At 36.7% G+C, this 22,751-nt stretch overlaps 4 protein-coding genes across 5 annotated transcripts; 2 read left to right on the top strand and 2 right to left on the bottom strand.

Moving 5' to 3' along the window:
* The first annotated feature begins 2,944 nt into the window (after positions 1-2,944).
* LOC120123635 (oleosin 16.4 kDa-like) lies at positions 2,945-3,572 on the top strand. Its single transcript, XM_039142482.1, has one exon. The coding sequence runs from the start codon at positions 2,981-2,983 to the stop codon at positions 3,503-3,505; it is 525 nt and encodes a 174-aa protein (XP_038998413.1). The 5' UTR covers positions 2,945-2,980; the 3' UTR covers positions 3,506-3,572.
* A 727-nt stretch (positions 3,573-4,299) lies between these two features.
* On the top strand, positions 4,300-6,215 carry LOC120123685 (protein RST1-like). Its single transcript, XM_039142520.1, has 5 exons — positions 4,300-4,641; positions 4,701-5,114; positions 5,200-5,344; positions 5,449-5,558; positions 5,853-6,215. Exons 1-5 carry the CDS (start codon positions 4,300-4,302, stop codon positions 6,213-6,215), a joined length of 1,374 nt encoding a protein of 457 aa, XP_038998451.1.
* A 2,102-nt stretch (positions 6,216-8,317) lies between these two features.
* Positions 8,318-14,079, bottom strand: LOC120123562 (zinc finger CCCH domain-containing protein 41-like). Of its 2 annotated transcripts, XM_039142414.1 has the most exons (6): positions 13,835-14,079; positions 13,411-13,522; positions 11,601-12,486; positions 9,894-11,138; positions 9,182-9,541; positions 8,318-8,966 (listed from the first exon to the last, which is right to left on the bottom strand). In XM_039142414.1, the coding sequence occupies exons 3-6, from the start codon at positions 12,372-12,374 to the stop codon at positions 8,502-8,504; spliced, it is 2,844 nt and encodes a 947-aa protein (XP_038998345.1). In that variant the 5' UTR covers positions 12,375-12,486; positions 13,411-13,522; positions 13,835-14,079; the 3' UTR covers positions 8,318-8,501. The 2 variants fall into 2 exon arrangements, with proteins under 2 accessions (XP_038998345.1, XP_038998344.1); XM_039142413.1 differs by lacking the exon at positions 13,411-13,522 and having other exon boundaries at positions 11,601-12,459.
* Positions 14,080-16,505: 2,426 nt separating this feature from the next.
* Positions 16,506-22,343, bottom strand: LOC120123668 (DNA (cytosine-5)-methyltransferase DRM1-like). Its single transcript, XM_039142508.1, has 12 exons — positions 22,235-22,343; positions 20,244-20,287; positions 20,021-20,158; positions 19,410-19,509; positions 19,282-19,328; positions 19,037-19,136; positions 18,916-18,962; positions 18,602-18,715; positions 18,423-18,522; positions 18,017-18,108; positions 17,151-17,885; positions 16,506-17,029 (listed from the first exon to the last, which is right to left on the bottom strand). Exons 2-12 carry the CDS (start codon positions 20,244-20,246, stop codon positions 16,598-16,600), a joined length of 1,908 nt encoding a protein of 635 aa, XP_038998439.1. The 5' UTR covers positions 20,247-20,287; positions 22,235-22,343; the 3' UTR covers positions 16,506-16,597.
* Between the last annotated feature and the right edge of the window lie 408 nt (positions 22,344-22,751).

Below are 22,751 nucleotides of genomic sequence, written 5' to 3'. Positions count from 1 at the left end.
AAGGACAATTTGGTAAAATATATATTTCAGTAATCTTTTATTCCTTTAACCAAACACTGTAATCTTACATTCATGCTAAACGAACCAAGCGCAAAATACAACATTCTCAGTAATCTTATTCCCGCCGGTAATCCTATTCCCACTGATAATCTTACATTCCGTGAACCAAACGCAACCTAAAATTCTAAATTTTAAATAAAAATATAATAAAATTGATTCAATTTTTCTAATAAACTTAAACTCTTAGCTTCGATTGTCTTAACCTCTAATTATTTGAAATTCGAAGAAATAAAAGAAATTTAAATTCCCCTATTTAGACCAAGGTAAATCCGACCAAGACAAATAGATTTGCTATCGTATCGTAGGGATAGAGCCAAAATCAAATATTCGAACAGATAAGGTACTTAATTTCAAAATAATAAGCATTTATTATGTATTTAATCTAAAAGTGTAGGGAGACAAAAGTCTAAATTTACTTAAATTTAAATTGATAAAGACCTAAAATGCGATTAAACCAAAACTTTTGAGAGGGGTAACAGTCCCTCCCACTCCACTTATAGCTCCGTCTTTGTGTACCATCACATTCAATCTGAACTTGAATTCCTTTGACTTTGATCTTGTATATTGGTGGTCTATTATTCCCGTCGTATTTAAAAGGATTCGATCTCAAATCCGAAACATCAAACGGAGAAACATAGTCATACCAAAGTAAGAATTCACATTAACATCGATTCAACTGTTCGAACTAATAATCTCAAGATTTTATCGAACACGTCTATTAGGCCACCAATTTTAGGGTGTCAAGTGTCAAAAAAATATAATAATCAGATCAATGAATTTCAATCCCACATCAGACTTGATCATCTGATTTGACTCACTCATTTGACCATGACTCGACCCATTTGACCCAAGTTGTTTGACTCAAATCAAAGAAACCATAAGCCTGCAAGAGAAGGTCATAGAGACTAAGGCCCAATATACTCAATCCAACGTAGAGGCCTGGTAACTTGGATTAATATATCAATTAGGCCCTAAATTTAGTAATTGTTTTTGGTAAAGTACACTAGAGGTCCTTAAATTATGCTCAAATAGTTTCTTAGTTATTCAACTTTTAAAAGTTACAAAGTGAATATTAATTTTTGTCGAACTATTATAAAATAATTATTAAATTTGTCAAATTGTTATAAAATAATCATTGTATTTTATTGGACTTTATAAAATGATCAAATTATTACAAAATAGTCATTAAATGTATCAAATTTCATGATCATTAAAAATATCACGATGGTCGTTTTATAATAATTTAATAATAATTTTATAAAATTTAAAAAGTTAATGATTATTAAAATGTAAGACATTAATAATCTCCTGACTATATGACATTATTTTATCGAGTTTTGCAATTATTAAAAGTTATAAAATAGTCTATTGACTATAGGACGATGCTTTGTTTAGTCTCTCGACTATTAAAAGTTACAAAATGACCACTCAACTATTCATATGTTTCAAACTTATCATTTTTTGTTTAAAAATTGATAACAATTTAAGTTGGACGTTAATTTATTGGTTGATATATGATAATCGATAGAAATTTTGGGATCATATTTTGTCATATGACCTTCAGCAAGTTAACGTGCAACTCAGACTGTCATCAAATTTTGAACATAAAATGACGATTTTAGAACATATAAATAATCGAGTGATTATTTTGTAAAATTTAATAGTCAGGGCTCAACAAAGCAATGCCATATAATTAAGGGATCATTTAGTAACTTTTAATAATCATAGGACTCAACAAAGTAATATCTTCATGCAGGCTATCAATTTGAATTCGAATACGTAAACTCGGTTCATTTAATAATACGAAAACAAAACATAAGATTTTACGTAAATGTAGTGACTGATCTAGAAATTTTTTTAGGGTTGGCATACATATTGTAACAATATAAATTTTTTAAATGAGATTAGTACAAATAAATTTTTAAATGGGATACCGTCTATAAAATAAGTAATTAATATAACAAAGCTTAGATTTCAGGATAGACGCCGTCAGTAATATAAGTAACTAATCGAAGAAAATTCAGATTTCAATGTCTACCCTCATCGATCTGTGCTCCGCCACTGTGTAAAAGGATAAAATTTATTTTAAATTATATGATGTTTAAAATATATAAAATTATAAAATTTAATAAAAATATATAAATTATACAAAAAATTAAATATTTTAAAAGAATACATTCTGTCGTGAATTCAGATATTATAGAATTTTGTAAATTCCCTGTTGTTGTCTTCCCAACCGCAACGTAGTTACGTACGAAAGGAGAAGCGGTGAGATTTCGGTGGGGGAAAAGAAGACCATTGCTATGGATGAAATAAATTTTAATCCATTAATTTGGTAAGTTTTTTAATTTAATCCCTGATTTTTTTTCATATTAGTCATGAACTTATCAATCTTCTTCCTTTTTAGTCATTTTTGGGTTGTGATTAGCAGTAATGGATCGAGGGGACGATGAAGACAGCCGCCCTCTTGAAATTTTAAAATTACCATATATTTTAGATTTTTTATATATTTTTTTATTAAAAATCTATTTTCAGACCCCTGAAATTTTATAAGCTCTTCATTTTTTTAAAATTTTAGAAATTCATCACGAACATAAAATTTTACGTCTGACCCTGATGATCAATATTATACTAAATGCCAGCTGATTAAAGAATATTAAAGACCAAATTGAGAAAATCATAAATCACAGTGTCTAAAAGTTAGTTTATCCCATGTTTTTCCCCCTTGTGTTTTTGTGCAGGAATCAAAAGTGAAACTTGTCTCTCATGCAGAGCCTCAGGTCTCGAAGTCATCCTCCCACGTGTCTCCACAATGCACCTTCGCTTCCATTATAAAATCCCACATCGACCCCATTCTTCCCTCAGTCTATCTTCTACCCTTCATTTGTCGCTTAAAAGACCCTAAAACAAAATTTCATCAATGGCTGACCGTGACCGTGACCGCTCTATCCAGGCCCAAATCCACCCACAGCACCGGTTCGACCAGGTCGTTCGCGGCGGCAATTACTATCAATCCGGCGGAGGACCCTCAACAAGCAAAGTCCTAGCAGCCCTCACCCTCCTTCCCGTAGGTGGAACCCTCCTTGCATTAGCCGGCTTAACCCTAACCGGCACCGTCATCGGCCTAACCGTGGCGACGCCGCTCTTCGTCATCTTCAGCCCGGTTCTCGTCCCGGCCGCCCTCACGATCACAATGGCGGTGTTCGGTTTCTTGTCGTCGGGCGCCCTGGGAGTGATCGGGCTGTCGTCGCTCTCTTACGTGTTTAAACGTTTGAGGCCGGGTACAGGGGGCGAGCAGGTTGACATGGATTGGGCCAAGAGGGGCATGCAAGACCTGGTGGGGTATGCAGGGCAGAAGACCAAGGAAGCCGGGCAGAAGACGAAGGAAGTCGGGCAGAACATCGAGAACAACTACAAGAGCCATGATCAGGGCGTCAGGGCTTAGTGCTTGCATGTAGTAGAATGCACTTAATTACTGTTGTTTTTCATTTTCAAGGGTCAGTTTGTTGTCTTTGTTAATTTGGTGCACGTTGAATCTAGCCTTTGTACCAGGTGTGACATAATGGGTAATAAATAATACTCCTATATGTTATGTATTGTGCTATTTCTTGTGCACTTTCAGAGCTTATATAATTTAAAGACTTTATTTTTAAAAAAAATAGTTAGATAAATATAAAAACAAAAAAACAAAATTTCACGTGAATTTTATTTTATTTTCGATTAACTGTTGTTTACAAGTGGTAGTTTTTGTTTAAAAATAGTTGAAGTTTCACTGAATGAGTGACCTGTCGACGCCGGCCCTGCCGGCGGTTTCTATTCCACCATCTCTTGAACAGTCGGGCTCTCCTCTACCGGCTGAGAGTGTGAGGGCCTCAAAGAAGGGCGAGAATTTGACCAAAGCGCAAAAAACTTCGTTTCATTGGATGGGAACTCCTCGGCAACGGGAGATGTGATTATGGGTGATAATGAGACCAGTGTGGCTGGAGGATCTCGGTTGGGGCAAACGGATGGACAAACTTTGTCATTCGCCGAAGCCCTACTGGGGAAACAGTTGGGACCTCAACATTCTTTTTCAGCCATAGAGGACTTTGATGTGAGTCTCCAGGGAGGGGACGTGGAAGTTGATCGCACGGGCCCTTACCCCACGGTGAAGTTCTCAGATAGGGTTCATGTTGCAATCGATACTACTGTAAATCCCTGTTTCGTTTGATAGCGGCTGAGATTGGCAAAGTTATTAAAATGGATTATAATACAACAGCGGGGGAAAGGGGAAGGTTTGCTCGCCTGGCTGTTACTGTGGATCTTAATAAGCCGCTACTGCCATTTATAAGCATTGACAGCTTTGTCCAAGCAATTAAATATGAAGGACTTGAGAACATATGCTTCCATTGTGGGGTCTATGGCCACTCTCAAAACTTGTGTGGGTTCAGGCAACAAAGTGGAATGGAGAAGAGCGCTGAAAGTTCTGAAGGTCAGGTCCAAATGCCGAATGAATCGGGTTGCAAGGAAGACCTATTTGGACCTTGGATGGTGGCACCGTCGCACAAAAGAAGGCCAAGGAAATCGAGTAATACCGATCAGGTTGGCGAGAAAGAACCAAGAACGAAGATTATTTGCTTTGAACCAAGAACAAAGTGAAGGTGTCTGACATTCCTCGGTTCAGGACGCTGGAGTTAAGTCTCCAATCTTGTCTGCTCAGTCATTTGGCAGACCTGATAAAACTATTCTCGGGTTCAAGGCTGGAGAAATTATTGGATGAATTGAGTAATTACTTTTCTTCCCTTACAACAGACCAAATGCTTGATTCGGAGGAGAAAAGTTCATTACGGAGTTCTTGCTGGAAGTGTCTCGATCAGTGTCTAGATGAAGCAATCTCCGACTCTCTAAAATACATTAAAAATATCGAAAGGTGCATGGAAGTGATTTTTTCTCTTTTACCCTCACCCAAGTCTTCTGCTAATGTGGAAGTGAATCAGTCGAACTTGGTTGAGTGGTCCGAGGCGGTTAGGTGCTTGGCAAAGGCTCGGCAGGGCTGGTTATTGGAATTTCTACATGTGTGAACATTTTCCTTGCAAATTAGTTACTATTATATCCTAAAACACGCTCTTATTTGATCTGTTAACCATTTGTTCATCACAGGTTTCACATTTAAATTCAGGAGATGTCACCTTCGCCGAAGTTCTAAAAAGGATTCAAGCTAAAGCCAAGCTAGTTCGAACTGGTTCCATCCCAATGGCTGAACTGGGAAAATCGAAGTCTTATTTACTGAATTCAGAACCACTTGGTTAGTGTTCTTTTCTACGAAAATAAAATTCTGGCACCTGTAGCAAACATTTGCTTGTAGTCGCAAGGAATCATTCCGACAAACTTACAACATTTTGTATTCAGGTACCTGGGGCGTGCTAATCGAAGTTGTAGCAACTTTACAGCATGTGGAGGGAAGCGTAAAAAGACAATGGCTGGTTGACGCCGTCGGCGTTTCAAGTTATCCTTCCACGGTAGGCACTAATCTCTCGATAAAAATGACCCGATTTACCGCTTCCTCTGCCATGCACATAGGCTCTCTCTATTCAAATCATTCAAGATAGTTGAACCATCTGGTTTAACCAATTGAACTAGAAACCGAAGGTTCAACTGATTCGACCTCTTGTTCGGTTTTGTCGACCATATTTGTTTGGTTCTGGTGGCTTGCCGTTTAGGCTAGTGGATAGAAGGGATGAAGAAAAATAAATTTTGATATCATCTATTCTTCATTGCTGAAATAATTGAAATCCGCATTAATCGACCTGCAGGCACTGCAGTTTATCGGACTTCTATCTGGGTCCTGCTGCAAATACATGCCCCTTCTCATTGCAGATCGATCATATGTTCTGAACGACCTACCGGTTACTCTTACGTCTCTCTTGTCAGACCCGAACTGGGAAGTGATTGCAGAAAGCTTTACTTCTTATCTTTTGACATCGACGGAACGGATTTACAGTTGGGCTATGAAACTATCATCGGATGAGGCATTACCGGGTTCGCAAGCTATCGACGAGAGTGAAAACGGTATGGCTCAGATACTATTGCCTGTTATGCACCTTGCATGTGTTTGCTTGAAACATTACTTGCCTCTAGACAAGCAGCTTAGACTTGCAAACATGGTTGTTGATTAAACAAACATCTCTAGAATCCATTAAAGGTCAAAGCTTAATGTGATTTTGTTGTACAATATTAAAGTTCTCATCTTTTACATCTTCGTCTTTATTATGGACGACATCTTTTGTGCGACACCAGACGGTGTTCCATGGTGTATGCTTTTCGCTGACAATATTATCCTTGTTGTTGAAACAAAAACTGAGCTGAATAATAGACTGGCTGTCTGGAAGACTGCTTTGGAAGAAAAAGGTCTAAGGATCAATATTCAAAAGACAGAGTATTTATGTTCAAACTTCAGTGGGAACCAAAACGATAAAGATGTAGAAGTATGCATAGAAGGACACGTTATCCCCTCAAAGGAATGTTTCAAGTACCTAGGGTCTATGATACATAAAGATGGGATGTATATGATGACGTTGCACATCGTATAAAGGCGGGATGACTAAAGTGGATGGCTGCTATTGGAGTTTTGTGTGACAAGAAGGTGCCTCTAAAACTTAAGGGAAAATTTTATAGAATGACAATAAGACCAGCGCTGCTGTATGGATCAGAATGTTGGACAATCAAGAATGATCACATAAGGATGATGGAGGTCGCAGAAATGAGAATGCTTCGATGGGCATGTGGTAGGACTCTGTGGGACATGACACCAAACTCTGCTATTAGGATGTCCTTGGGGATGGTGTCTGTATCCGAAAAATTGAGGGAGGGAAGACTACGGTATTTTGGGCATGTCCTTAGGCGAAGACCGTTGGATGTGGTTAGGAGGGTAGAGTCGATTACAGTCGATGGTGCCAGAAGGAGAGGACGACCAAGGCGAAAGTGGGAAGACTGCTTGAGATCTGATTTGAAGGATTTAGCCATTACCGAGGACATGACTTCTGATAGGAAAGTATGGAGACTTAAAACCATGGTAGCCGAGTAGTACAGATCACAGACATAAGGTGTAACATCTCTGTCTTCTTTTTAATGCATTTGTAATAATTTCCATGACTTCTATTTTATATGCGTTTATGTAATTAGAATTTATGAAGGTTTAGAACTAGGGTAGCGGAGAAGTGTTGCCTCAGTTTAGGTTGTAACCCATTTGACTTTATTCCTTCTCGTAGCATGCTATCGTTGACTATTGTGTATCATTCTCTTTAGGTTTCCTCTTTTTAAATTTAGTCGGGTCTTACGTTTCTGTCTATATGCAGAGATTTTTACGCAGTGATGTATTTGCAGGGATTACTTCCCATTACAGATGTGCATTTGAAGACTGTATATGAAGATTGTTCAACTATGTATTTATTTATTTATTATACATGCATTGCATTTTATATTTATTTTTAATTTTCTGATTGCCGGAGGTCTTCCACGGAAACTGCTCTCAATCCTGACGTTGGGGCAACCTACTACCCTACCTCCCCTTACCCCATTGCATATGAGAATAGGGTTTTATTGTTGTTGTTTTTTCTTCTTCAACTAATATAATCTACTCATCTTTTGGAAATTATTATAATTAATGTTAATATTTAAGATAAATTACACATTTAGTACTTAAATATCAATTTTGGTCCATTTTAATACCTAAACTTTTAATTTTTTTAAAAATCATACCTAAAGTTTGATATTTGTTTCATTTTAGTTTTTTTTTTCATTTTAGTACTTTAGTTTAAAATTTATCGTTAAGTTTTTAGTAGCGGATACTAAAATAAAATTAAAACTAAAGTTTGATATAATTTTGAAAAAATTAGAAGTTTTAAGTACTAAAATAGACTAAAATTGATATTGTAGGTACTATATATGTAGTTTACCCTAATATCTAAATTAGAAAGATTAAGTATTACCACTAAAGCAAACTGAGATTGTCAGTGTCATATCAATCTACACATTTTTTTTATTTTGAAATTGATACGGTATTATCAATGCCTTGAATTTTAAACATATATTGTAACCAAAACACAGTAATTGTACGTGCAAATATGCCTCAATTATATGTGAAAAATATATATTTATATGCAAATATGAAATTAAAAATGATTAATGAGCTTCAATAACTCTAAATTGACAGAAATAAATCAAAATTGACTAAAATAAAACCTAAACTATAAATTTATCTGAAACTAAACGCAAGCAGTTCAAAAGATTAAAAGAGTTGCACTTTTTTTTTAACATATAATCCCAGTGATGAAACAATACAAAACTAGAGAAAGAAGATGAAATTTCAGCTGACTGTGCGTGAAAGACTCGGGAAAATTAGAGTTTCAACAGATTGAATAATTTATTTACCTGTACAAATCCCAAAAAACGAGTCCCGGTCCTCAACTTGTGTCACCTTTAGGCGACTCTTTCATGCTAGATGTCGGGGATGGACTCCGCTCCGAGGCTTCAGCCGATTCCATATGCTCAACGAAGCTCTCAAGGTCCAATTCCCCGGATTCCCCATTGCCTGAAGCAGCAGCGACTTCTTGGGCAACGCTGCATGCTGATTTTTCTTCTGTCTGGCCATCGGCTTCTAATGGTTCCTCGGGTGTGGAAGATGGAGTTTCTTTGCTATGAGGGTTACTGTTAGATGTAAGCCATTTGAACTGCAAATTGTGTCCTTGCCAGCATTTACCATTTATATAAGCCCTTTCCGCTGATTGGCGAGTGCTGTAAGTTACAAGCGCCGAGCAATTCTTCAATGGCTCTGATCCGGTATTACCGGCATCTTCGTTTTCCAAGTCTTGTAGTTCCACAGAGAAAAGATCTCCACACCGTAAGAAGTGCTCCTTCAAAACAGCAACCTAGTGGACAATCAGACATAAGTTACCTCTCATTGACAACAACAAAGAGGTTTCCTCGAAAAGCATGCAAGAGATTATACTCAAATTTCAATGTGAGAACTTAAAGTTCTCTATTCATTATCAACTGGCTTCATTGCACCTTTGGAGTTATTCATCCGCATAAAATACCAGAGTAAATACAATTCTCAGATGAGGAAAAGGAGAGGGTGACTCACATCTGCAAAACCAGAAGGCAATGGTGGAATAACTCTAAACGCAATTGGTCGGTTGTCCAATTTGTATTTATTCATCGGGAATGGATGCCTAATAAGTGCACACAGATGAGGCTTCCGAGACTGCTGCTTTGAGCTTGTAGATTCCTGCAATGCCATAGAGGTACTAGGTTTTGGACTTTGAGACGCACCATTCTCAGTCAATTTGTTCTTATCTGTCATCCCTATAAAGTATGGTTTTGCTGCAGGAGCACCAGATTCAGAGGAACCAGGAATCGAAGCTTTTGCAGGATCAGCTGCAATACCCACCTTTTGCCTCTTAGCAGCTGGCTCAGTCAGTAGATCTCCCTTGACAACACTGGACTGCAAAAGATTGAAATAGGATCAAATGTTAAACCTACATTTACATTTTAAAACCCTAATTTTCTGTTCCATCATTCTCTTTCTACTCATGTCGGCATGTGTACGTAATCAAACTATTGGAAAATAAAATGCATGCATGTTTGACGACGACGGTTAGGCAAGGCAAATAGCCAACAGTTAAGTTTTTCACATGACTTGGCTACAGAATTATGTACCATTCAACAAGACCATGAAAACATGCAACTTCCAAACCTGATTTCAACACACAGCAATTCTTGTGACCATGTAAAATATACTCGAGAAGTGCATGTTTAGGAAAATTGTATATAAAATTAAAGAAAGTTATTAGTACTTGTTTCTCAAGTTTGTCCAACTGGCGCCAAAAGTTGTTCCGCTTCTGCTCCAGCATTTCCTGCTTCTTGCGTAATTCCTCTTTCATTTGTTCCAGAGCGTCTAACGTTTTCTGCAATGGAGGTGGAGCCTGGGGACCATTCATACTAACAGGTTTAGGCGAGTTCAGAGAAGGCGTATCGGCACAATGGACAACATTACTCTTCTGAGTCTTATAAAAAAAAACATTACTCTTCTGAGCAACAGGAAGAAGATTATCCTTTCCTCTATTAGCAGCAGGTTGAGCTGGAATAGCAGATGCTGTTATACCACGTGGATTTACAGGTACGCCACTGCCACTTTTTATTCCATCAACAGGTATGTTATCCCGATTAGCCCACCAAAGCTTAATAAAACGGTTACCCATTACAGCATCAGGTGCCTTCAAAGCAGCTTCGGCCTCTTCCCTCCTTGAAAACTGGACAAACGCCCGTTCACCATTTAACGGAATGTAAATGTCAATAACCTCTCCGAACTTACGAAAATGAGAAAGAAGAGCCTCTCTTTTGTTGCATTTCTGGGGAATCCCGTTGACAAACAGCGTATGAAGTGCCTTTTGTGTTACTTTTCTGCTACTACGAAAATCAATCCGCGGCTTCAATGAAGAATCCATAACTTTGGAGCCATCATCCTCACTGTTGATCTGTTTGACCTGACAAGAAATGTCTTGAGAGCTGGGAAATGCTCCTTGTTCTTCCTTGGTTTCATTCTCAGGATGGTCCAAGGTTATTGGACCAATTTTGTCTTTTGTGTCTATTCCACTTCTGGAGCTACCAACTCTACCCCCAACAGACAAATTCATGCTCTGTGACCCGGTGCTTCTAATCGTCAATTCATTATCAGCACTATCACGTAAGCAGTCATGAGGACGATCAGAGATGTCATCATTTGGCAACGGTTCTGTTTCATTAGTCTTGGGTGACCGAAGTCCAGTCAGTGCGGCTGATGCTTCTGGGCCATTGTTATTCCACAAGGGTTGATCAGGATCATACAAATCACCATTTGCACTAGTAGAACCAGAATATGCACCATACAAACCTACAGCATCCTCCGTAATTCCAGATTTGTTATTTTTGCCATGTATACCTTTGCTGTTCATCGAAGTGGTTGAAGGAGGAAGGCCTGAAGGTGGTGGCCCCGGGCCAGCAGGTTTTGCCAATATTTGTGCACTTGGAACTGTGACAGGAAGGTTAAACTGTGACAGACTCTGCAAATCGAAAAGAAAATTACCGTCAACTCAGATACACGGGGAATGCTAAATCTATCAAGGTTATAAAAAAGAATTTATGCTGAGCAAGAAACTTTCCTACCAAGGTAATTTGGATTGCAAGCAATAAATATGAGAACATTTCGGAAAATTAGAATATTTAGACTAAAATGTAAGGGCGAGGCTGAGGTTAGTATTGCAGCATATAATGCAAGTATATTGCCAACAAGCATTTAAAAGTTGTTAAAACGGAAAATTTTAGCATTAAAAAAAATTAACACACTGCTCATCATTATACTTTTTGAGGGCACCAAAGAAGGTAAGCTGGATGAACAATCTCCCTAGCTGGTCCTAAGTGAAATTACATTGCCATATGGCATGTATATATTTCCTAAAGGCTCATGGAAAACTGCATAAGCCTCCACATGTCAAAATCAGGATAGACATTAGCAAAATGCATACCTGAACATCTTCCACAACAATACGATTGACACCATGCTCCATTGGGCACATATCTCCTCTTAGACAAAATCCACGCTCTTCAAAATCTCTGCAACATTGGCGAGGAATGGCCATATCCAATGAAGAATTCATCGGCGGCCTGAGCACCCCTTGTAGACCAATAGAATGGAGCGTATCAAGACCACCATTTGGTATTCTTGACATTAGCCCAAAGGCACTCCATGATGGGGCTTGTGCATTTGAAAGATTCAGCAATCCCCTTCCCGCAAAGAGACCCGGAGCAACTGATCCTGGCTGAACCATTTGATAAGAAATATCAACAGAGTTGAACCTAGAATCATGTTGATTCCAAGCGGAGTTATCCCTTCCTCTTCCACGGCCAGGACCACAATCTCCGCTGAACGTTTGGTTTGGCCTAATTCTCTGGTTCAGGTCCAAATGTCCTCGAGGAAGTGATGATAACCCAGGGAATCTTCTATCAAACTTAGGTCTCAAGTCTTTTTCTAGAGGCAAACTGTTAGAATTTTTCCAGGTTTCACCTGCTTGAGATTCATTATGCCCATTTTCAAAGGGTTTATTGCGCTTTCTGTATGGCCTTGTAAATAAAGGATCTGTAGAATCTCTCTCTAAAGGTTGAGAGCATGTATCCCGCCGACGATGCTTATGGTTGCGATCATCATCTTCTTCATCACTAACTTCTTTCTCCTCAGGTTCACTTATGCAATCAGGAGGAGAAATACCACCGAGCTCAGGCGATGAGACTTTCACCTTCATCAGATCCTTTTGAAATAAATAATATATTTGTATCCTTTTACAGCATGCAAAGCACTAAACTCAAACCAAATGAAGCAGTCGTTCCCTAGATAAGAAATTTGGAGGAAAATATCTGAAGAAAGGAAAGAGTTTAGGTAGGTACTAACAGCATCAAACAACATAGAAGAAAGCTTATGCAAAAAGAAAAATTAAATTGCAGATATTAAGGTCATTTACATCACCAGAATGCCCGTAGGAAAAGAAACATGTTAACATTAAAGACAAATAAAAATGTAAAAAAAAAATTACAAGACCAATAAGACAAAGATGTTAAATCCATAAACAAGTAAACCCCATAAACTTATCATTTTACTTCTTTGTTTGATATCATATTTGTCCATCGAGCAGAAAAATCTATTTTTAACATAATTTCTACTGCACTTATTATGATAACCATATGTCCAAATGAATCATATAACCCATAGCCTTTAAAACCATAAATCAATTTAGGGAAGCAAGGCAAATGAGATAGCCTCTATAAACAAGTTGACTATATTTTCAAATGCCTCTGAAGTCGCTCATATTTCCATAACCCGATTTTCTACCCCAGGAGTCAATTAAAGAATATTAAGTTCAAAGCTCACAAACTAAACTTTCATAGCTTTATGATGAGTGGTTTCCATTGGCTCAAATCCAACACTTGAAGTCTATAATTCAAATCCTTCTACCAAAATAACAGAACCAAAACCAAATACGGCTTAGCCTCTATAGTTCGATTCTAAAACAATATTAATTAGTCTCCACAAAGAACATCTCCAACACTACTTTTGTGTTCATTTTATATTTTCTACAAAAGCGTTACTCCTATAAACTACAACGAATAACTTATGTTCAATAAAACCTCCTTTCAAAGGCCGAAAACGCATCTTCACATAAATACCAAAGAACACACCAACTAAACCAAATGCCATGAACAAAAACACCACGAGTATTGCTGCGTTTTTCATGATGCTTAACTTCATAACAGAACTAAAAGTTACAGAATATAATTGAATACCTCTATGGAACTGCTTCTGCACTCTATATCGCTTCAAACCTATCAAAATGACACAACAAAATTCGGGATAACCGATTTCTTTGTTCCTTGAGCATGAATCTTGATTAGTAACCTAGAGACAACAAGCTCAATAGAAACAATTCTTTAGTTAAACTACATTAACGCCGAAAAATACGAAAATCTTACACGCAAATTCAGTCGAAAATCAAGGGGAAAATATAGAAACAAACCCTAATCCGAAAACTATTAAAAATTCGTAAAAAGAAGAGCTCAAATAAAGAAAGTTCATGTGTATCCAATTACATAAATGAAATTTTAATAATTAGGGGAAAAATCAAAACGAAATTAGGAATCTAGGTTTGGCAGAAAAAAAACAATAAGCAATAAATAAAATCTGTACAATAGTAGGCAAAAGGGAACTTACATAATATTCTAGAAGAACGGGACGAACAATGCCTTCGGAGCTATCGTCTGATTCCGGATCCAATACGACCCGACTCGAAAACGAGAGAAGGTAAATTACGATGCGACGGATGGGTATTTCGGGGAGACAGAAAAAAGGCAGGCCGGAGAGACAGAAGGCGGTGAATGGCGTGATCGTAATAAAGTAATAATCCAGGGGGTAGATTTTTAATTCGGACGTTGTTTGTCCCGAAGGGAAAGAGAGAATTGTGAAGGGAAGAAGAAGAACGTGGGACAAAACTTATTTCAGGACGCAGTCGAGAAAGGAATATTTTCGTTTCAAGCCCTTATATTTTTACTCTCATTTGTGTTTGCCCCCAACAAAAAAAAAAACCATTGTTTTTTAAATTCAATGATTAGTGTTTCTCTTCGCCTTCGATGATAACGGGAAAACAAATCGTTCGACTCCGATGAAAATTACCTCCGGATTCAGGAAACAAGAAAAACATTTCAAGTATTTATTACATAATTCAGATCAGATATTCAAGAAGAAAAATAGGGATATGAATCATGCAAATTATGATTTTGGATTATCTAAAACTCTGATAAAATTTAAGTTTTTATAGTTTATACAACCTCTAGGATGAATAATTGTTTATTGTGGGTGAAGCTTATGCGTTTTTAGAACAGTTGGATGAATAAAAATAAACTTTCGATTATAAGACGTTGCTTTGTTGAGTCCCCAACTATAAAAGTTACAAAATGACCTCTGATTATAGGATGCTATTTTATTTAATTCCACGAGTATTAAAAATTACAAAATGACGTTGTAAACATGGACAACCTCGTTCAAATTGGAAAAGACATGTTAAATAAACCGTTGTCGAGGGTCAATATGGAGACCAGAAGGTTTGAAAAAGTTGAAGGAGGAGGAGGAATCATCGTCATCAATAGAGATGCTCTTGTCCAATTTGCTAAGAAGCTCTCCCTGAACAGGAAGCACAGGCTTGCTCCTTAAATCACCTCTGAATTTTCAGAGTAATAAAGCTTTCCTCCCACATAAGGCCATTTCCCTTTTTCTTAATAATGTTGGTGTGTCGGAATAATTGTGAAGATCAGTTTTGATCTTTCTAATAACCGTTGTTGTTGTTGCTGCTGCAATTATGTGATGAAAACCAAGTCTAATGATGAGGTGTTTTTTATTTGATTTGCATATGTTTAGAAGGTTTTTTTAGGGAAACTACATCATATACCATCGGATTTTAGGTGTCATATCGTTTATACCTTTGAACTTTCAATTTCGTCAATTACAGAATTAGACTTTGATTTTCGTTTCAATTATACCACTAGATCGTTAAATCGTTAACAACCGGATCAAAACGACGTCGTATTAGTGAGGTATTTACGCCGACAATCGACATGCCGTTAACGATTTAATGATTCAGTTGTATAATTGAAATGAAAATCAAAATTCAATGCTATAATTGATAAAATTAAAAGTTCAATAGTATAAATTATACAACACATAAAGTTTTATGTTTGGAGGTATATGATGTAGTTTACCCTTTTGTTCATTACTTCTCCAACAAATAATTTATAGGCAAAAGGGTACACAAAGCCTTTGAACTTTTAAAATAAAATCAATATGACTCTTGTACTATTTTTTTCTCCAACTAAAAAAAATTCCTAATGTGACACTCAATGTGATCTTTTGATCAATATTTTTCGTCATTGACTAACGACTCCATCAATTCCTGCTAACGTGGATGCTTTCTCAAATCTGTTACGAAGGGAATACTGCTTATGATTGTTAGTAGAGACGGAAATAATCAGTTTTCAGTTACATGGACAATTGTTAAAAGGGAAGGAAAAGAATAATTAAGATATTTTTACAGTAACTTATGGTTGACTTACAACATCCTAATGGCAAATAACTTATATTAATGTTAGTTAATGACGAAAAACGTTGATCCACATTAAGTTTTTTTTTAGTTGAGGGAGAAAAAATATAAATAATAATTTTAATTATTAAAACTTAAATTTTTATTATATAGATTACGCGATATGACAATAAAAATAACAATAATATTTTTGTCAATTTTTTCATTGAGAAAAATGATTTGATTTCTTTTTAAAAATTTAATAATCAAAATTAATTAAAAAATATATATAAATATTGACTATATTTATCTTTATGATTTATTTTAAAAAATGCATTTGATTGACTAATTACAGCCAAGAGAATCAATTATGATGCAGAAAATGCAAACGTGCAAACGTGCAACCTCGCCCCCAACTTTCAAACTAAAATCAATATCAATACCAACAATCGGTTAGTCTAATAAGATAAGAGATTAAATTTTTTAAACAAGGTTAGAGATTTGAACTCAGACGATTGCGTATGGAGTAAACTAAGTTGAGAAGATCTTCTCAATAATATGTCTATAAAACCCGATTTAAATTAGTCAATCATTTGACAATAAACGCTCATACCCTTACATCCACGGTGCTCAAACTCGGGACCTCAAGAGATGCCAATGAGTCTCTTAATCACTAAGTTCACTTGGTTCACGATCTTAATTGTTTAACTTATTTTTAATAGTCTGAGATGATTATAATGTAATATCGATTCGGAATTTTTTAATCAGTTGACAACGCATACAACCTACAAACACAATTACTCGAATCCACGACCTCTAAGAATAACAATATAAATCAAAAAAATGTTATGTTCAGACAATAATAAACATGCAAGATAAATCCACAAATAACACTTCACATGAAATCATTGAGTCCTTTGCATAAGTCTAACTAAGTCTAGTATTCGACAATAATCGTAGAAGAGAGAAGATTCCTTACCTTCAAGCCCATCCCGGTGATGTCTATTGCTTCCAGCAAGGTTGTTACATGGGCTGCCGCCGACAACAAGGTCGAATCCGCCGTATCTACTCATCAATTGCTCCAACCGATCACCATTCAGTTCTTGCACATCCGGTATATCGATTAGTGTCCCATGCTGATTTGTTTGCTCCCACCAACTCCGAACAATGTTTCTATTCACTTCCGATTTTTCAACCGATACAACGGTCTTCAAAGGTATGCGGAGACGGTGGAGGGCAACCTCCGCGCCGCCAATCCCGGAGAAAAGAGACAGGACATTGATACCACCAGGGTACATGTCCTTTAAGACTGAAAGATGATAAGCCACCGTATCGACCTGAAATGAAATTATTCTATAAGCATAGCACTGCAAGCATATATGGATCATGTATCCTAGAAACCAAAGAGTCACATAAGAACGATCAAATTGATAACGGAAACATTATCGATCGACATACTTGGAACGAATTACCGAGCGATTTAATTCTCTCCGTCCGACTAGATCCTCCGCCTCGTGTATGGTTTTTAGGGAAACCGAGAAGCATTTCGACCTCATCAGGTTCAAGTGGAGCAACCTTGTTCCTTCCAACCCATACTAAATTCCATTTCCTGCACTCATCAAGAACGTACTTCTGGACGTTCAAAGGCGGCTCGTCGTCGTAAGCCTCAAGAGCCTTTCGTATCCTTTCCGTCAATTTGGCACTTGCTGTACATGTTTGTAAGCAGTTCAGCTTCGTTCTTGGGTCCCAGCAAGGCCACCATTTCTTTGTCAATGGAAAAGCTTCATGAATGGTGCGGGGAGGAAACGGAAAAAGAGGAAATCTATTGTCAATGGGCAGATTATGGATATATCCCCTCTTCCGTGCAGCAGCACAAAAATACTTGGAATCGACAAACTCCGGCCCCACATCGTACAAGTACCGCGACATCTCGCTCCAGACGCCTACCGGAGCCATTGCCACGTTCTCATAGTAGAAATAAGGTGGTCCAATAGCATCTTCTGGGAGTGTTCTTTGAGTTATCTGACCTGGTTCGGTAGGAACTCCGAAACCGATCATTGGATTCGGAAGATGAACAACATTATCATCTTCGTTAAGAAGCTTCTTTTCAAGCTTCATCTGCTTCTTTCTTTTCCACAAATCATAGCCCATATTTCGCCTTTTCTTGTAATTGGGGTCATTGCAGAATGACTTCTATTTTGATTGGAAACAATACACAGCAATTTGACATATTTTGTTACTTGAATGCAAATATGAAAGAAAAACTACAAAGATTTACAATGGTTATTTCATGTTTGCATTCTTAGGAAGGGGAAAGAAACTACCTTATCTTCGACTGGAAAAAGTGCATCGGCAGCCTTAGCCATTTGAGCAGCACATATAAAGTCCGTCAACTCCACAATCGATGAGCGCGGACCTACGGTATTTAAAGAGTTAACGTTAAGGTACATCTGAGTGTTAGAACCGCACCCCTTTCAAAAAGGACCAGGATAACACCTCCAAAGTATCACAAACTTCTAAGAGTTATAGGGAGATCCAATCTGGAATTCTGGATAAATTATGTTACCTAGTGTTATCCCAACAACATCAATCAAGTATTCGCTTTCATGTGGTCTTATATTCGAGTTAGGTCCTTCACCTATTACCGATTGGTTTTAGGTTGGTTCTTCACATGGTATGAAGCTTAGGTTGTGTTTTTTAGTTCATCATTCGAAAAAAGAAACCACTCACCACATCTCGCCATGGCTACGGAAGCCTCCACCTCCGAGTAGCCCATTTTCGTCAAGTATAACAGTTTACTCGTCTCATCAAAATCAGGATTTACGATTTCCTAGAACATAGTATTAACATATGGTGACTTTTAGAAATGTTTACGAATCGACCGGACAATACATTTAAAGTCTGGATACCTCAGACTCGGAAGAACTATCGATATCTGTGAAATCATCGAGAAAGCTTCCTTCATAATTGGATGAGTTGTTATCAGAATCAACACGTTGCGCGGGAGCAGACTTTTCAAGAGCCTGCAAATTTTAGACTAACCATTCAATGATATAACAGAGAGAGTAAACAACTGATTCGCAAGACAATCTAACAAATCAGAAAGACACGCTATCGCATCAAAATCAAGATTATTCTTCATGTAAATTGGTTTCTCTCCCACAACAAGAGTATATGCTTCGGAAATAATTTATGCTATAAACCCGGTTCAGGCGTAGCTTACCGAATACGTCAACAGAGTCTCCAGTATCGTATCTGTATTTCCCTCTCCTGAAACAAGCAGGATCATAGATAAAGAAGTTGAGATGAAAAGTGAATGCTAATAAAACAAGAAAGGGACATACCATTTTCTTTAATTGCTTTGATAACCATTTCTTCAGAGAACCCCATCCCTACAAAATGGCCAATCAACTTGGAATTGGAAGAACTAGCCAATGAGCTCGCCTTCGTAAAAGAGAAATGAAGATACAATAAATTTAAGAAATTTAACAGTAAAAATTCTGCCAAGAGCATGTGCTGAAACATTCTCGCATCAGAGTAAATGAAATTAATAAGCATTATTAGAATAGGACATATTGCATTAACTCACAGAGTACTGAAGTAGAGCTTCAAGTATCAAGTTCGAGTTCTCCTCCCCTGGACAGTAGCAAAGCAAGATTATAAGCGAGCTCAAGATTGAAACTTATTCTCCAAGTAGAAAGGACTTAGAAGCTTTACCGTTTTCCTCGATTGCTTTCGCTACAAGTTCCTCGGAGAACCCCATCCCAACAAAATGATCGATTAACTTGGAATTCGTAGAACCTGCGGACGTGCTCACCTTGAGAAGATAAAGATTGATCATGAGTTAGTTGTATAGGAGAGAAGATTGTTTGCAAAAACAGGTATTTGAAGAATAATCAGAGTAGACACCAAATTCAAAAGACTTGAATCTAATGAATGCAACATTTTCATTGCTAAGGCGGCAAATGATGATGTTTCAACTAAGCCGATCAACGATACACCACCAACTAAACAGAATGCCAATTAAAAGTCCGAGCTTCTAATATAAGAAAGAGTTCAGACTTCAGAATAAAGCAGTACATGAGAAGAAGATGCAGAATTACAGAAACCTCTATTAACAAATGTCTTAATGGTCAATGCACCACTTTCTCAACTAGTTCCCATAAGTTGTCATCATCGATTACTATCACTAGCATAATGTGCATTATTTTTTTTAAACTGCAAATGAAAGAAAATTCAATCATAGACAATCCTTATAATCACTAAAAAGAATTCCTCTTAAAATCCAAATTAATACAGCAACTGCAATACTATTTATGAGCATGTACCTCTGTTGTGCCCAAAACAGCTTCCCCATTGGTAAGTGATACTCCTGAGCTAGAGGAGATGCCGTAATTATCGATTTCCAGTTCATCTTCGGTATCCCAGTCAAAATTATCAGCATCACCACCAGAACTATTTCGATCCTACAAAAATTGCAGATATCATGAAAAACCACAAAAATGAAAACGATACAAAAATTTAGAAATAAATAATTGAACTAAACAGTACCATTTCCCTTGAGCTTTAGTACAGCCAAAGAGCAGATTCTTAACCTGATAAAGAAACAAATGAGAACATATCAGAACCTATGTTTAAAACAATTTATCAACTGCCAATCTATGCTCAAGTTAATTCATGCAGCATATATGGAATTTATCATGAAGGAATGAAACCCAATGACTCCTATACAACATTAACAGCAACATGGATGAACCGAAAGGGATTGGCGGGCTTGGATTTTAAGGGTGCAAGGCGCACCGAGGCACAAAAAGACCCCTGGAGCCCAGGCGCAAAGCGCAGGCATGCACCTTTCGTATGCGAGGCGTATATTTTATGCTAAAAAGTTTATAAATCAATTCTAGACAATATCTACACTCATTACCCACCAGTTCACTCATGAAGCACTTAAACTCTTCCCCACACTCTATTCCTTCACCATTACTTGTCTCATCCTCAAGAGTTAAGAGCTATTTCTACAATTCACAAGACCCATTGCTTGTATACGCCTAAATTCATGCATTGTACAGCCTGATTTGTCTGCTAATATATGAATCCTCAAGCCTTGATTTTATGCAGTATATTAATTCTAGATTCATGCAAAACTACTCTTTTTGTGCGGTTTATACAACCAAGATTAATACCTTAATTCCGGCCATTTTATGCAATTTTACACCAGTCGACCTACTCTTTTTGTCTGCTAATATACACCTAGATTCATGCATTATACAGCCTAAAATAATGCCTTAACTCCAGCCATTAATGTGGCTCGTGTATTCACACTTCATTGCTAGATTCATGCATTATATATCCTAGATTAATGTCTTAACACCAGCCATTGGTGTGGCTCGTGTGTTCACACTTTAAAGCAATGAAATGTGTGTAATCTCCTGGCATGAATCAACGCCTTAACTCCTTCCATTAATATGGCCCGTGTAGTCACACATGATTGCTACTTAATATATCTATCCATTTATACTGCTTCAGTTCTCTCCTCTTTCCACTATATTGTCTCCTCTTAGTTTGTTTCTTTAGCTTTCTTTGATGTCTAAACTTTTAATGATCTTCAGTAACTGGTGTTTCTATCCCTTAGGTGGAAGAAGCGTGCGCCCATCGCCTAAAGCCCATAAACGCATGCTTCACATCACTTCCTGCAAAACGCTTCGCTCTAGTCAAGGCGGGCATTCTCTTTATCGCCTCTTTGCACCTCACGCCTAGGCATGCCTATGGCGCATTATTGAAAACCCAACTGACAGGGTTTAGGGTTTAATATTGACTTAAGGGTCACATTTGCCTAGACCAAATTCATCATTTTTATCTCTATTTTCGCATTAATTTACTTCTCAAAATTATTTAATTGTAAGTTAGTGTTTATAGGTAATACGGCTATAATTTAGGATTTAGGGTTTTTAGTTAGGGTTGATGTAATTGAGCAATTTCGAGTGTTAAATTGATAAAAAATACGATAGAGATAAAAAGTGATAAATTAAGTTTACTACATGTGCAAAAGTTACACTTTTGCCTTTAATATTTTATTTCTATATTGATAATCTGATTTTGCCATTAGAGGTATCTAAGTCTTTTTTATTTGACATAGAAACAACCATATCCTAAGTATCATGTGAAAGTTAAAACATCAAAATTAGTACGTAATTCTACAGATAAATAAATTGTTCTGAAAAGGATACTATGCTAAAATCTGATCTATTCTTTCCCGAGAAAACTGAAGCAGAAAAACAAAATTAATCGTTTCTCGGCAACCAAACAGAAAACGTAAAAAGAAACGCGCCAGGTAAACGACTAAGCAGTACAGAGATCAACTGAAACAAACAAACAATAATTTCAGATAGAATCAATATGTTAAAAGAAAAAAAGAAATTAAAACAAACAAAAAAAATCGAATACAATTATATTAATCTGATCCTGAAACATCTAAAAAAAATGCAGTTAAATTCAAACACTTACAAGGAACGGAGAAGTTAAATCATACAAGAAAACATTACCGAAATGAAGATTCTTGTTATTGGCTGTGATTTGTTAAATCATACAGTCTACGCAGGTAAACTTGGCAGCTTTTTATGTTTTCCTCACTAGGGGTAGCACGGAACCATACTGACGCTTAGGGTCTGTTAACAAACTGGCCAATGACTGTCCTTTATATTTGAATTAAATCATATTTAGGGTAAATTACACCGTATGTAAATTAACTATGTTTAAATAATCATTTTGGTCATTAAATTTTTTTAAATTATAAAATGATCATTTTAAAACTTTTAAAATTTTAATAGTCAAAATTTTAATTTCAGCATAATTCAATAATCTGGAATATACTTTATCATTTTTATTATAATATTTGTTATTTTATAATTTTCAGTAATTGGAGTTTTATTATAAATTTAGTAAAGGATCAAATGCAATTAATTGCACTTATATAGTTTACCATCAAAAAATATTTTAAATATGAATTTAGATAATTACCTTATTTAGAAGAGAAAAACTCCAATTAAAATAACTATATTT

Source organism: Hibiscus syriacus, unplaced genomic scaffold, assembly GCF_006381635.1.
Source record: "Hibiscus syriacus cultivar Baekdansim isolate YM2019G1 unplaced genomic scaffold, ASM638163v2 tig00110402_pilon, whole genome shotgun sequence".
Taxonomy (NCBI): Eukaryota; Viridiplantae; Streptophyta; class Magnoliopsida; order Malvales; family Malvaceae; genus Hibiscus; species Hibiscus syriacus.
The sequence above is the reverse complement of the archived record's forward strand: the minus strand, read 5'-3'. Positions and strand labels throughout refer to the sequence as shown.

Coding starts and splice junctions, on each gene's coding strand:
- LOC120123635 (XM_039142482.1), top strand. CDS start 2,981: ATGGCTGACCGTGACCGTGACCGCTCTATCCAGGCCCAAATCCACCCA.
- LOC120123685 (XM_039142520.1), top strand. CDS start 4,300: ATGGATTATAATACAACAGCGGGGGAAAGGGGAAGGTTTGCTCGCCTG. Junction 4,642..4,700: donor AATCGAGTAATACCGATCAG/GTTGGCGAGAAA, acceptor AACAAAGTGAAG/GTGTCTGACATTCCTCGGTT. Junction 5,559..5,852: donor TTTCAAGTTATCCTTCCACG/GTAGGCACTAAT, acceptor ATCGACCTGCAG/GCACTGCAGTTTATCGGACT.
- LOC120123562 (XM_039142414.1), bottom strand. CDS start 12,374: ATGAAGGTGAAAGTCTCATCGCCTGAGCTCGGTGGTATTTCTCCTCCT. Junction 11,139..11,600: donor TTGTTGTGGAAGATGTTCAG/GTATGCATTTTG, acceptor TTCGATTTGCAG/AGTCTGTCACAGTTTAACCT. Junction 9,542..9,893: donor TGGACAAACTTGAGAAACAA/GTACTAATAACT, acceptor AATCTTTTGCAG/TCCAGTGTTGTCAAGGGAGA.
- LOC120123668 (XM_039142508.1), bottom strand. Junction 19,329..19,409: donor GAAAGCAATCGAGGAAAACG/GTAAAGCTTCTA, acceptor GCTACTGTCCAG/GGGAGGAGAACTCGAACTTG. Junction 17,030..17,150: donor CGCTCGGTAATTCGTTCCAA/GTATGTCGATCG, acceptor ATTTCATTTCAG/GTCGATACGGTGGCTTATCA.